The 12,977-nt window shown below is 59.4% G+C and overlaps 1 protein-coding gene across 6 annotated transcripts in view; it reads left to right on the top strand.

Moving 5' to 3' along the window:
• Positions 1-12,977, top strand: part of RABGAP1 (RAB GTPase activating protein 1) — a 58,951-nt gene that overhangs the window by 40,236 nt on the left and 5,738 nt on the right. For all 6 annotated transcript variants that reach the window (XM_044439759.1, XM_044439760.1, XM_044439762.1 and 3 more), the window contains 7 exons: positions 2,567-2,680; positions 4,229-4,303; positions 6,101-6,226; positions 6,374-6,517; positions 8,973-9,014; positions 10,024-10,152; positions 11,794-11,886. In XM_044439759.1, the coding sequence (XP_044295694.1) occupies positions 2,567-2,680; positions 4,229-4,303; positions 6,101-6,226; positions 6,374-6,517; positions 8,973-9,014; positions 10,024-10,152; positions 11,794-11,886 (723 nt within the window). The remainder of the gene's footprint in view (positions 1-2,566; positions 2,681-4,228; positions 4,304-6,100; positions 6,227-6,373; positions 6,518-8,972; positions 9,015-10,023; positions 10,153-11,793; positions 11,887-12,977) is intronic.

The following is a 12,977-nucleotide window of genomic DNA, read 5'->3' as shown; positions in this document are numbered from 1 at the left end:
CAAGTATACATGCCAGGACATTCTCCTTTCAAGAAGGTCTTTGGCAGCACTGTCTCCCCCGGCAAATTCAAGAAGAAGAGGGTCAGGCATTCCGTTATGCAGCGCCTAGCATGGATCTGGGCTCTAGAAGTCGCCAGAACGCGGGAGAGCTGGTTCCTCCCGTAATCCTGCCAGTTCTTCTCCCATTGAGCTCCCCCAACAAGGAACTCTGCTGTGGATTTTTTTGGTAATGGGCACAGTACATCCTCCCTCTCCATTTTCTCAACGGCCTTGCAGTCCATCGGCCGGCCTGTCTGTCTCTCCCTGTCTTTCTCTCCTGCCTTTCCTCCTTTCCTTCTTCCTGCCATTTATTGCTTTCTATTTCCAACCCAGATTGCGCAGGGCGTGTGCCTGCAGGGGTTTCCTTCGCCCCCCTGGCAGCCTGAGAATTGGCCTGGCCAGCCAATTCTCATAGCAAGGTATAAAAATAGGAGGCAGAGGACTTATTACACAATGGTCGAGTTGCACTTGTTTGTACTACCCAGCCTCAGTTGAAAAAAAATAATAAAAGTTTATCATTTCCGTAGATTTTTTTCCCTTTTCCGTCCCCAAACTGAATGTCCCTGCTGCCAAACAACCCTCTGAATGCAGGTCCCAAACCCCATGACCAAGCTGTAAGCCAAGAGGGATGCAGGTGCCAGCCTTATCTCGGCGCTCCTTATTTATTTGGAATGTATTTTGCTGCACTTTTCAGCCCATCGGGGTCCCCAGAGCAGGTTGCAGAGGTTCGTGATGAGAACGCCCCTTCCCCCAGGCTGGCCGTCCAAACAGGAGGACAAAAAAGGAAAGGGGCTTGGGAGGGGAAGAGGCTCGGGCAGCCGCCATTGATCGGGTTCAAAGGTTTCACGCAGGCTGGTTCTGGCTGGGACGGGCAGAGCAAACCCCTTGCAGCTGTTCCTTCTCTGGCTGATGCATGGAGCAAGGCGGGTCTTCCGCTTGCCAGGACGCCGATCCCAAGAGGCAGGGGGTCGCGGCCCTCCCCCGGTCTTCGGTTCGCTGGCTGCGGCCCACGGCAACAGCCTGTTCCCGAACCCACCTCCCCTCCCTCGCTGCACGCCAGCTGCGGGCTTGGCAGGCGCATTAGGCTCTGCCAGTCGGAAGCTGCCAGGCACAGCACTCCAGATTTGGTGCCGCTCAAAATAACTTGCTGGAATTTGGGAGCGTTTGACCACTGGCCCCCTTGCCCCTTGCCACCCGCGCGACAAGCCGAGCGCTCTGCCTGCCCTCGTTCAGAGAGTCGGGGCCTGATGCTCCTGCGCCGCCCGGGTGTTAAGGGGGAGCAGGCCCTGCCGACCCACAGATGTGGCTCATCTTAAGTTGCCCCAGCCGGCAAGTTTCACGCGCCACCACAGAGCAGTGGCAGGCGGAGGGGCATCCGCCCCTGCCCAGGGTGCCCCAGAGGCAGCCTCGGGGGACCGTCCTGCCGTGCACACAGAGGAGCGGGAACGAGGGTGCCCCTGCCTGCGAGCGCCAGAGCCACGTGCCGGGCAGTGCCCACTCGGACACCAGCGCCGTGCCACGGGGGCGCGAGTCTCCCGACAGCCTCTGGGGGGCGTGCAAAGTCCGGGGCAGAGCTGGGAACCCGAGCAGGCTGCCGGCGCCACAGAGCGTGTTGGCGGAGGAGACGCTCTCCTGCGGGGTGGAGAGGGCGGAAGCGGCCCCGGGCCCATTTGCTGGCATGGCCTGCTGCGGCAAAGGGGATCCTGGCCGTCGCGTGGCAGTGGACACAGCGGCTCCCCAGCCCGGCCCGGCCCGGAGGGCTCCCCGGACTGCAGCCCCCACGCTCCCTCTGCAGCCCTCGCTGGGTGGGCCTCCTCACACGGCCGGGTGGGCCTGGGCAGCTTCCCCAGGGCCCATGGCTCAGCCTGCACGCAAGCTCCCACGCGCAGCCCACTCCCGGGCCCTTGTGAGGGGTCCGTTGCTGCCGGTTGGCGCTTGCGATACTGGCCAGGTGGGGCAGGAGGCACCCGTGGCCCCACGCTTTTAGGCCCCCCGTGGACTGGTAAGGGTGGTGGACTTCTGGCGTGTTAAACCGCACCCCACCCCCAGGGGCCAGGCATTCCGCTTTCCCCAGCGCGGTGCTCTTCAGCCACGCTGGAGCATAACTCCCATCACACCAGCTACCCGGGCCTGCGCCATGCCGGCGCATGTGATAGGAGTTGTAGTCCAGCACATCTCGAACGTGCTGGGCCATGCCAGCTTTTTGCACGGATCCGCTGGCGTTGGGCTTCCGCGTTCGAAGGGAAGCCTCTTCGCAGCGAGAAGAATCGGCAGCTTGTCGCCGCCCAGCCTCGCTGTTTAGACCCGAAAATGTCGTGCTGGATTGGCGCTTGCTTGCCCCGGCAAAGGGGCCTCTCTCTCTCTTTTCACCACCTCCATTCGGCCCATCGGCACAGAAGCGTCGGCAGCAGCACAGCCTCCCCGGGCCCTCGCTCGCCCTGGCAAGCACATGCCGGCCTCCACGCACGCTTGCGCCGCATCCCGCACCCCTCACGGCCTGTTCTCTTTCCCTGTCGTCGGCCTGCAGGAGTCTCCCCAGGACAGCGCCATCACACGCGACATCAACCGGACCTTCCCTGCCCATGATTACTTCAAGGACACCGGGGGAGACGGCCAGGACTCCCTGTACAAGATCTGCAAGGTACGGGGCACGCGCGCCACTCTGGAGCCCTTGTGGGCCGGGAGCGCCGTCGGCACCGCCGCTGAGGAAGCGTGCCGGGCCGGCTGCAGATGTTCTCTGCCGGCATCTGGGCAAAACGGGATGGCCACGGGCCCCTCGGGTTCCCCTGGGGTGGCTCAGCTGTGCCGCCTGGGAGCAGCCTTTGGGGCAGGGGTCGGGGCAAGACGCGCAGCGGGGTAGCACTTCCCGGCAGCTGCGGCTGGCGACTCAGCTGTGCTGCCCAAGCCGTTCGTCCTGCAGCAGCTTTGCGTTAATGCCGTTATATTGGTGGGGGAGGCAGGTGTCGGCCCTGGAGCATCTCCATTTTGCAGGTCCCCTTGTACAACACCAGCCTTGCCGTGGGCGAGCCATGGGGGTCGCCGCCGGAGAGCGAGGCCCCTTGGCCCCTCTTGAGAGAGGCCTCTGCCTCAGAGCGTGCCGCCGGAACAACGTCCCCCGATCGTGTGGGCTCCCAGCACCCACAGGATGTGTGCGTTAAGTTTGGCACCAAGCAGAGAGGAATTGGCAGCGCCTCCCTGGTCCTCTCTAGGGCTCAAGCGCATTTCTTCTCTTCCTCATTTGCATTATAAGGCGCCGACAGGCACATTCAAGCCACTCATTAAAATGCCGGAGGCAATTAGCAGGTCAAAAAAATGGCTGTGCTCTGCTTTTGATCCCCTCACCGTCTTTGACCGGAGGATCCGGCTTTTTGAATTCTCCTCCTCTGGAGACTCTTTGGCACGGGGAAGCAGCTCGGCTTCCTGGCCTCCTCCGAAGCGCTCTGTCCAAATGCGCCATTAAAAAACAATGAGCTCGGCGTAGGCCGCAGCCCAGGGCCCGAAAAAAGCAGCGCGCTCGCCCGTTCCTTGTGTATAATTGATATTCGAATCAAAGGCCGCCAGGTGGCTTAAAAGCTTCCTCGGGTGCTCGCGTTCCTCTGGAAAGCGGCAGACCCCTCGGAAGGACGCGGAGCCTGGCAGCAGCCGGCCTCTTTGGCGAGCCCGGCGAGTCGGGTAGATCCCAGATCCGGGGCACGTGGGCCGCGTGCCCCTCCCACGCCTCTCCTCACCGCCGAGTGGCGCAAAGGGGCCGAGCCGGACCCCCGGCCCGACGCCGGCCCTTGAGGACTCTCTTGCTTCTCCTTACACCACGCCCAATCGCGAGGGTCTCCGCAGGCCCCCGCCTTGCTGGAAGGGCCCGCAGATCCCACTGCATGTGCTGTGTAAGCGCACCACCCTGTCCCGGGTGGGGGCGCCTGCTCTCCTTGGGGAGCACCTGCTGTGTGGCTGCCCAGCGTAGGGGGAGCCGGGACGGGTCTCCCCGCTGCCAGCCCAGCCGTGATGCCCGGACAGGAGCAGGGCCGCCCTCCTGGGGGAGGCTGCGGGAGAGAGAAGCGGGCTCCGTCTCACGGGGCCTGGGTGCACAGGCGAGGCTGGAGGAGGACTTCGGGGAGCGGGGGCCTCGCGGGAAGGGGTGGGTGTCCGCGGCCGCGCCTCCTTGACCCTTGCCGCTCCCCTTCTCCTTCCCCAGGCCTATTCTGTCTACGATGAGGAGATCGGCTACTGCCAGGGGCAGTCCTTCCTGGCGGCGGTGCTGCTTCTGCACGTAAGTCCTGCCGGACGTCCTGAAGCGGGAGGAGGCTGCACGGGGGGGTCCCGGGGTGGACTGCGGGACCTCTGCTGCAGCTCCTGTGCCGCCCTGTGCCCCCGGCTTCCCAGGAGCGAGCGCATGCAGGCGATTCGGGGCTGGTGGGCCTTCTGAACCCTGGGCAGGCGGGTGCTGGGCTGGGCAGCTTGGGGCAGATGGGCCTGGGAGGAGTGGCGCAGGGCGTGTGAGCGTGTGGACTGGGGAACGCCTGTGCTTCTCGCCATCCAGTAGGGCTCCCCGCCAGCCTGGCGCGATGGCATCCGCCACTCCCCTTCCCCTCTTTTCAAACGAAAGGATTGCTTCATTTAAGGAGCACGGTGGATGTTCGCAGAACCGTGTTTCTAAGCCGCTTGCGAACACGTGAGCCAAAGATGCCTCAGAGCTGACATACCTAAGGCAAGGAGAGCAGCCTGGCGTCTAACTGGGGTCTTTTCGCAATGCGTGGGGTGGCTGGGCTTCCTCTGTCAGGTGCAGTCAGAAAGAGGACAGTCAGGAATTGTGTGAGGCTCCACGGGCCGTCGGGGTGCCCCTCGGGCCGCTGGGCGCAAGCCTTCTCCCGCAGCCGCGAGGGAGCCGGGCCTCTGTCGCCCCGGAGTGCCGGAGCGGTGGCCGGCACGTTGCTTGGCAGGTGGCCCAGCCCCGTCGAGCCCGCGCGTTGCTTCTGCAGAGACGCAGAATGCTTTGTGCTGTGTTTCCCTCCAACGCTTGATTTCTCTTTCTGCCATTTCCAAAAGTTATTTTTAAACCAGCTCCACGTTGTCGTCGGTTTTCTTTTCCCAACAAGCTGTCTCTGCTGACAGTTGCCGAATGACACTGTGCAGAGCTTCCGGCTCATTCGTCTTTCTTTTCTTCCCTCACAAAAAGAGGTTTTTTTCCCAGCCCTTTGGTTCTTTTCAGGGATGACTGTACCATCCTCTGGACAGAAGTAAATATACAGAGAGACCCAGTGCTTCTCTGAAAAAACAGACTTCTTGCCAGGTTGACAGAAAAGCATCCTCTCCCCCCCCCACCCCCCATTACCCAAGAAGAATGCAGAAAGATATTCCAGACACACGTCAAATACTGGGATGGTCGCTGAGGAGGCCGTTCCACTGCTCTCGGGGGGAAGGTGTGAGGGCCCAGAGAATAAACTCCTTTGTGCTGCTCTGCCTCGCTGCAGGCAGAGCTGCGCTGCCCTTATGAAGCGGAGTCAAAACTCGGCCTCGGTTGGACTCTGGGGCGCTTCCGAAAGGAAGCTATGGGGTGCTCAGTCGCTGAATCCCAGCTGGAGATTCTAGGAGGGGAAGGATGCTGGGCCGGGGTGGGGTGGGGTGGGGTGGGGCTCCACTCTCCCAGAAGTACCTCCTGCGGGCCTTGATGAGGAGGGGCACCTTGGCACACTGTTAAAAAAAAAGATCAGACCACGTGCTCCCTCTCTGGGGAAGAAAGCCCAGGCAGGCCTTGGGACTTCTGAAAGCTCCCTGCCTTTGGGGCGGCACCCGCTGTTGTGGCCCTGAGCACACCTGGGCAGTGCCCAGTGCGGCCGCCTGGAAGGCGAGGGCGAGTGGCCGGATGGGAGCCGCTGCTCGGAGCATCGGGAGGACCCCCGTCCGCCTGCTGTGCTGAGGGGCCTCGGGCTCGTGGGGTGCTCCCTCCGCACGCTCGGCAGGGCAACGCCCGGCCCTTCCCCGCGGGGCCGCGGGGGCCGCGGGGCTTCTTCCTGCCCCGGGAAGTGCAAACAAAACGCCTGCTCCGTGCTCTGATTCTCCTTGACAGATGCCTGAAGAGCAGGCCTTCAGCGTTCTGGTCAAAATCATGTTTGACTATGGACTCAGGGAGTTGTTCAAGCAGAACTTTGAAGATCTGCACTGCAAGTTCTACCAGCTGGAGCACCTCATGCAGGTAAAGGCCATTCGCCAGCCTCCTCCCACAGGCGGCACGTTCCCAAGACGTGCCCGGGGGACGGTGTATAGGAGCCGTCGTCAGACATACACGCCGTCACTTCCTCGCCGCAGCCTGACGTTCTGCCTTTGCTTTTTCCCACCCGAGGAGTACATTCCTGATCTGTACAGCCACTTCCTGGATATCAGCCTCGAAGCGCACATGTACGCGTCGCAGTGGTTCCTCACCCTTTTCACGGCCAAATTCCCCCTTTACATGGTCTTCCATATCATCGACCTGCTGCTGTGTGAGGTAGGTGGAGCCACCCGCAGTCCTGGGGCACGGGGTCCCATCTTTGACGTTACCCAGGCCTTGCTCAGATGGATTCCCAACCTGAAAACCGAGCACACTAGAAGCTCTGCAGGCAAAACCTGTCGAAGATGCCCCTAACCTGCTGCACGCGGAAGATGATGCTCATCCGTTGCAGGATGCGAGGCGCTCCCTGCTCCAGACAGGCCTCACCTCCAAGGTCGCTTTTGCAATGTTGGAGAACAGGGCAGGGCAGGGCAGGGCAGGGCCTGTTCAGCCCGGAGTCCCAGCGTCAGGTTAGCCTCCCAGCATTGACACTGGGACTCTGAGTCATGCTGCAGCCCTGCAGACACTGCCTCGGACCAGAGGAGCACTCTCTGGCACTCTTAAACAAAAGAGTTACGAGCGCTTTCCCGAAATACGGCCCTTTCCATGAATAACCCCTTCAGTGTTTTGTAGACGCGGCGTCATGACTTCCGGTCATTGGGTTATTTCTTCTGCGTGGCAGATGCTAATCTTCTGCTTCATGGAATCCACTTATTGTTGCTGCCACGGTCTGGACATTAAGCAGCTGTGGAAGGAGCTCAGCTCTTATGCCTCCCCGAAATTCTCGGAGGCCCTGCCCAAATAATCAGCCTTAGCAGGAAGGAAATGATTCAGATGTCCTGGAACATGTTGAGCATTTGAGCCATGAGCAGCCAGGAGGGCTGGCACACGGTTGGGTGCCACGAGAAACAGAACAGCTGTGGGCAGAGGGGCCGGGAGGGGCCCCGGGTGCCTTTCCCCTACGCGAGTCCTGAGCTGGGGGAAGTCCTTGGCCCGCAGGAAGAGCAGTAAATTTTTGGCACAGGAGAAGAGACGGTTGTACCAGGCGCAGGCGGAAGGTGGGCTTCTGGGTTTTGGACTTGCCCTCCCAGAGGCCTGTGCTGCATCGCCAAGCGTCAGGAGCACTTGGAGTCAAGAGGTGGGATCTTCCTTTCTGCCCGCCCCCAAGGTGCACCATGCTCGGCTCTGCTCATCCACGGGAGAGTGTCCGTAGGTCCATCCTATCTACCTGTGGTAGATCAGAGCTTTCCACGCTTCTTTATAACCTGGAGAACAATCGGTCTGGTCAGTGTGCGTCCCACTGATTTTCACTGAAGGACTTGCTCTTCACATGGGCTGCCTCAAATTAAGCCCAACGAAGCCCCAGATTTGCTTTTAAATGCTGGGAACGAATTGGCAGGGCTCGTACTTCCTCCAGCGCCTCCAGAGCGTCTTTTCCATGCCTTCATGCCGCCTCTGCAGGCCCTTTCCTCTGAGCCACTCGGCCGTGCCTGTCGCTGCCTCCGGAAGTGCCCTGTTCTCGCAGTATCTTCCACAAAGATTAGCACTTTCCCCCTGGCCACTGCGTTGTTTAGCGGGGTCCAGTGGGGGGCTGTGCTCCCCACAACATGGAAAGGGAGGGCCCATTAGAGCCACGACCTTTTCCCCGGCCTTAGTCTCTGATCCTTGACTTAGGATTTGGGGAGGCTAACCTAAAATTTTGTGAGAACGTGACGCAGTGTGAATTGTTTCTTTGGGCCGCTCGCCGCAAGCGCTCGAGCAAGCAGGTCTGAACCATGCTTGCAAGAGAGAAGGGAGCAAAGGGCATCTCAGCCCGGCGGCAGCACCCCGGGGGGCATTTTAATCATTTGTTTACTCGCTTGCTAATTAGCCACTTCCATTAATTCTCCGTGGACCGGCATGAAGTGGCCCAGATCTGCCGTGTCCCTTTGGCGGGGGAGCGCTCTGTTCCGTCCCTTTCCGGCTGGGCCCGCACTCCCCAGTCGCTTGCTGCTGCAGCCCAAAAGAGCCGCTGAGCGCCGCCCCTCTGGCCCAACGTCAGTTTTTCGGCTGCTGCAGAAACAGCCTGCGTAATTTCAGGCTGGGGCTCACAACGATGAGGGACAGAAACCCAGCCTTGGAAAGGGAGAAGAGGCCATTCGGGTGGAGGCCAGAAGCCAGCTCCTGCAGCGTCAGTTCAGGTCTGGGGATGATTGCACTGGTGCCGGCGCCACTCCCTCCAGGTTTTGGCAGCCTTTGGGCAAGCCCCCCTCCTCAGGTGTCCCCCTCCGTGACCTGGCCTGCTCACCCTCTTTGCCTCCCCCTCCTCCAGGAGGCAGGTGAGCTGGGGGGGGGGGCGGAGGGAGAGCCAGTCCAGAGGGCTGCAGCAGGTGAGCCCTTGGCAGGCGTGTGCTGTGCTGCCTTCGTGCTGCCCCCCCCCCCCGCCCGGCACAAAGCCGTGTTGGTGGGCGATGCTTGCTCCAGAAGCGCCACCAAGGCCAGGCCGATTGCTGGGTCCCCCACATCCACGCAGCTTCTGGTTTTCCCCTGCCCCTTTTCACAGAGCGGCCTTAATGGGGATCCCTGAGGCGTGGAAGTGGACGCAAGCCATGAACATTCCTGTCGGCCCTCACTGCCTTTTCTGTCTTTGCAGGGCATCAGCGTCATTTTTAACGTTGCCCTCGGATTGCTAAAAGTAAGTACCTGGACGGAGCCCAGCCGGTTCCCATAATTCAGCCCTCCCTCATGTCTTTTGCCATGTGGGGAGGTCAGTCTTGGTGTGGAGGCAGTGGGGCCGAGCTCCTTGGACTTGGGCTTCCTCTGACATTTCTTCTTTGGCCGGTGACCCAGCTGCGTCCCTCCCTGGACACGGGGGGCCTGGCTTTGGTTACCTGCACTCTCACAGTTCCTTAGAACAGGTCACTGCCAGGTGCTCTACATGGGCTGCCTTTGGCAACGCTTCTGAAGCAGCAGCTTGTGCCAAATGCAGCGGCCAGATCAGTACCTGGGACAAGAAGTTCTGAGCACGTAACCCCAATTCTGGCCCTCCTCATGCTTCTGTGCTGGATCCGGAATGCTCGTTTTAACCTGTAGAGTCCTGCACAGCCCGGGGCCTGCCTGGCAGAACGCTTCTCCCAGCCAGTCCCCCTGCGGGCACTGCTCCGCATCGGAGGCCCTCTTCTGGGTGCCTCCTGCCCCACTCCCCAGAGGATGGCCTTCTTGGTGGTAGCCCCCTGACTGCGGAAAGATCTCCATGCCAAGGCTTGCCTGGTGCTCACTTTTTCTTCCTTTGACACCAGGGTAAGGCAGCCCTCTGCAGTGAGGCATTTATAGATGTCTAAAATTTCCTAATGACTTCACGGGTGTTCCCATATCTGGTGTTTTTAACAGGTCCGTCTTGTATTACAGACTGTTTTAGGTGTTAACTAAAAAAAACCCCAATTTTTAATTCTTTGTATCTGGAAAATTTTGCGATTTTCATTGCACCATGGGTCCATTTAGGGGCGATGGTAAACTTGCAGAACGCTTTGACTTCTCGGCAGTGTAGAAGCTAAATAAATAAAACTGTCACATCACCTGGTAAAATGCCAGTGTCAGTCCAGCGTCTCACAGGAGTTGTGTCCCATCCATAGACTTCCGTACCTTTCCCATCCTTTCCCTCAAGAAGGAAGAAAGACCTTTTCGCCTCCTTTCCTCTTTCTCAGACGAGCAAGGACGATCTGCTGCTGACAGACTTCGAGGGTGCGCTCAAGTTCTTCCGTGTGCAGCTGCCCAAGAGGTACCGCTCCGAGGAGAACGCCAAGAAGCTGATGGAGCTGGCCTGCAGCATGAAGGTGAGCTGGGTGGGGCCTGCCAGGCCCCGTCTCACATGCACGTGTGTGAGTCCAAGCGACTGTGGGGGAAGATCATGTTCCTTCTGCCCGTGGGTCAGCCTCTTGGTTTATTTGGGTTTATACGTATTTATTGGATGCAAATTTGTAAGCCGTCCAGAGACACGCAATGTAATTGGACGGGATAAAAATACCCAAATATATATAAATATAATACATAGTTTTAACAGCTCGGCCAGGACTAATATGGGGCGGCGGCAGGGGGATCAGGTTGGCTCGAGATGCTCTCCAGCAGCTCTCCTCAGTATCCTGTCCACTGCTGGAGGCAGGCGCTGCGGCACCCCTCAGGCCCTGCCGAGCACGCAACTGCTTCCGTGCTCCGTCGTGTCCTGTGGGAACACCGCCACAAGGGGCCGATTTTCTCCCCGCGAGCTCGGCTGGCCTTCCTTGCCGTCCCGCTGGACCATGGAGCTGGCCCAGCCCCCTTGACCGCGTGTGCCGGAGCGCCGAAAGGGAGCCCGAGGGAGCCGATGGAGGAAGCGCTGCGGCTTCCGGGCAGTGGTGCTTCCGCTTCGGCATCGCTAGAGGGAGCAAGAGGGCAGGTTTCCCGGGGCTCCTTCCTCCCTGATAAAGCTTCTGGTGTTCACGGAGGAGAAGGAAAACGAGCTTCCCACATTAAGTGGGTTTGCTTGTTGGGCTCCGCTCAGACTGGCAAGGAGATGGGCGCCTCTGCCGCTGAGGCCGTGTGGGGCAAGCCCCTTTGGACACCCCCTCAGTATCGGGCCGAGCGCGCTCCCTGTGAATGCAGACGGAGTGTGTAAGTGGGTTTCCTTTGCTGACTACAAATTGCGAGGGCGTGGAGCAGATTGCACTTCCAAGTCCTATGTGAATCTCCGCTTTGGCCCAACTGCCTTCCAGTAGCTGGAGGTGTCTGACGTGGTTCCGCAGAGGGCTGCTCTTGTCAAGCTGGAGGTTTTTTGTGGGGGGGGGGACTGAGGAAGCCCCTCTGCCACTGGGAGGTCAGCCGGCCCCTGCTCACCTGCCTTCCCTTCTGCTCCTGCCTGGCCTGAAAGACGCTGTGGGGCAGGGCAGAAGCGAGCCACGGGGAAACGCAGAACCAGCCTCCCTATGAGAAAGCCCCCAGTGGCATCTGCATAATTTTCCTCCTGGTTCTGCTTCATTTGCTAACACTGCTTTCTGTGATTTTGCTCACTTTTCTGTCGTCTGGAGGGGTTGCTCATAGATAAAACGATCCTGCTAAAGAAGGAAAGAAAGACATGCTCCAGAGGCTCCCAGAGCTGGTGGGGAGTGTATGCCGTGGCCGGGGGCAGAAATGTGTCCATGGGATCGGGCAGCCCTTTCCATTCCCTTCCAGATACCGTGAAAGGCCACTCCTCTGTGCTGAGGCACCGCTGCAGAGCCGGCGCCTGCAAGGGCCAGGCCCCTCGGATGGCTGGAAGCCCCCGCCTTCCGCCGGGTGATGCCGTCGGAGGAGCTTTCCAGCAGCCCAGCCCTTGGCAAAGCGCTGGGTCGGCCGTGTGCAGGGTCCATTCAACATTTTATGTTGGCGAGGCCCCAACCAAACCCCACGCTCTTCCACCCCGGCGTTAAGCATGGCCTTGTTGACGGTGCATTTCATTTCAGATCAGCCAGAAGAAGCTGAAGAAATACGAGCGGGAATACCACACCATGCGGGAGCAGCAGGCCCAGCAGGAAGACCCCATCGAGAGGTTCGAGGTAAGGGGCGGCCCCTCGACTGCGTCGCGGAACAGCCGGCTCCCCCCGGACAGGCCGGCGGATCCATGGATGACGCTTGGGCTGGTGTTCGGGGCCCGCAGCCTTCACAAAGTTGCTTGCGACAGGGCAAAACCAGGACGCACCAAGAACAATTACACATATACACGGAAAAGTCCTCACATTTTAAGAACTGTGCACAGACATCCAGGGGTGTGTGTCTGTATTGGTTTTGGTAAAAGCCTGTAGTGATGAGGCCCTGAGTTCTTCCAGGGGGGATTTTCAGCCACAGGGGGCGGCCACTGGAAGGCCTCCCCGGACTCATGGATCTTGCTGGCAGGACAGCGCTAGAGTAGTGAGGCAGACCTATAGCACGTGATCCACAGTGGGAACGCAGAGCCCTCTCTGCCAGCACATGAGCCCAGTCGCCCCAGCATCGCCCAAGGGCCCCAAATGATGAGATGTGCAGAAAAAGCCCCTCAAAACTTTTTCAAAATCGCATTATCTTCACTGGAACTTTATCCCTAATTTAGGGTTAGGGGTGTGCCCCAGGTTAGGGTTAGGGTTAGAGAAATGAGGTGTCCTGGCATGGATCTGATGCTTGGAATGTGCTTAGAATGGGCAGAAATGTTGAGCTGTGCCGAGAAACCCTCTCAAAGGAGGCTTTTCAAAAATCGCATTATCTTCAGTGGAACTTGATCCCTATTTGAGGGTTAGGGGTGTGCCCCAGGTTAGGGTTAGGGGTAGGAAAACGAGGTGTCCTGGCATGGATCTGATGGTTGGAATGTGCTTAGAATGGGCAGAAATGTTGAGCTGTGCCGAAAAACCCTCTCAAAGGAGGCTTTTAAAAAATCGCGTTATCTTCAGTGGGACTTGATCCCTATTTTAGGGTTAGGGGTGTGCCCCAGGTTAGTGTTAGGGTTAGGAAAACGAGGTGTCCTGGCATGGATCTGATGGTTGGAATGCGCATAGAATGGGCAGAAATGTTGAGCTGTGCCGAAAAACCCTCTCAAAGGAGGCTTGTAAAAAATCGCATTATCTTCAGTGGAACTTGATCCCTATTTTAGGGTTAGGGGTGTGCCCCAGGTTAGGGT

This window comes from Varanus komodoensis, unplaced genomic scaffold (assembly GCF_004798865.1).
Source record: "Varanus komodoensis strain SLA01 unplaced genomic scaffold, ASM479886v1 scaffold36, whole genome shotgun sequence".
NCBI lineage: Eukaryota > Metazoa > Chordata > Lepidosauria > Squamata > Varanidae > Varanus > Varanus komodoensis.
This window is presented reverse-complemented; position numbering and strand designations above follow the sequence as displayed.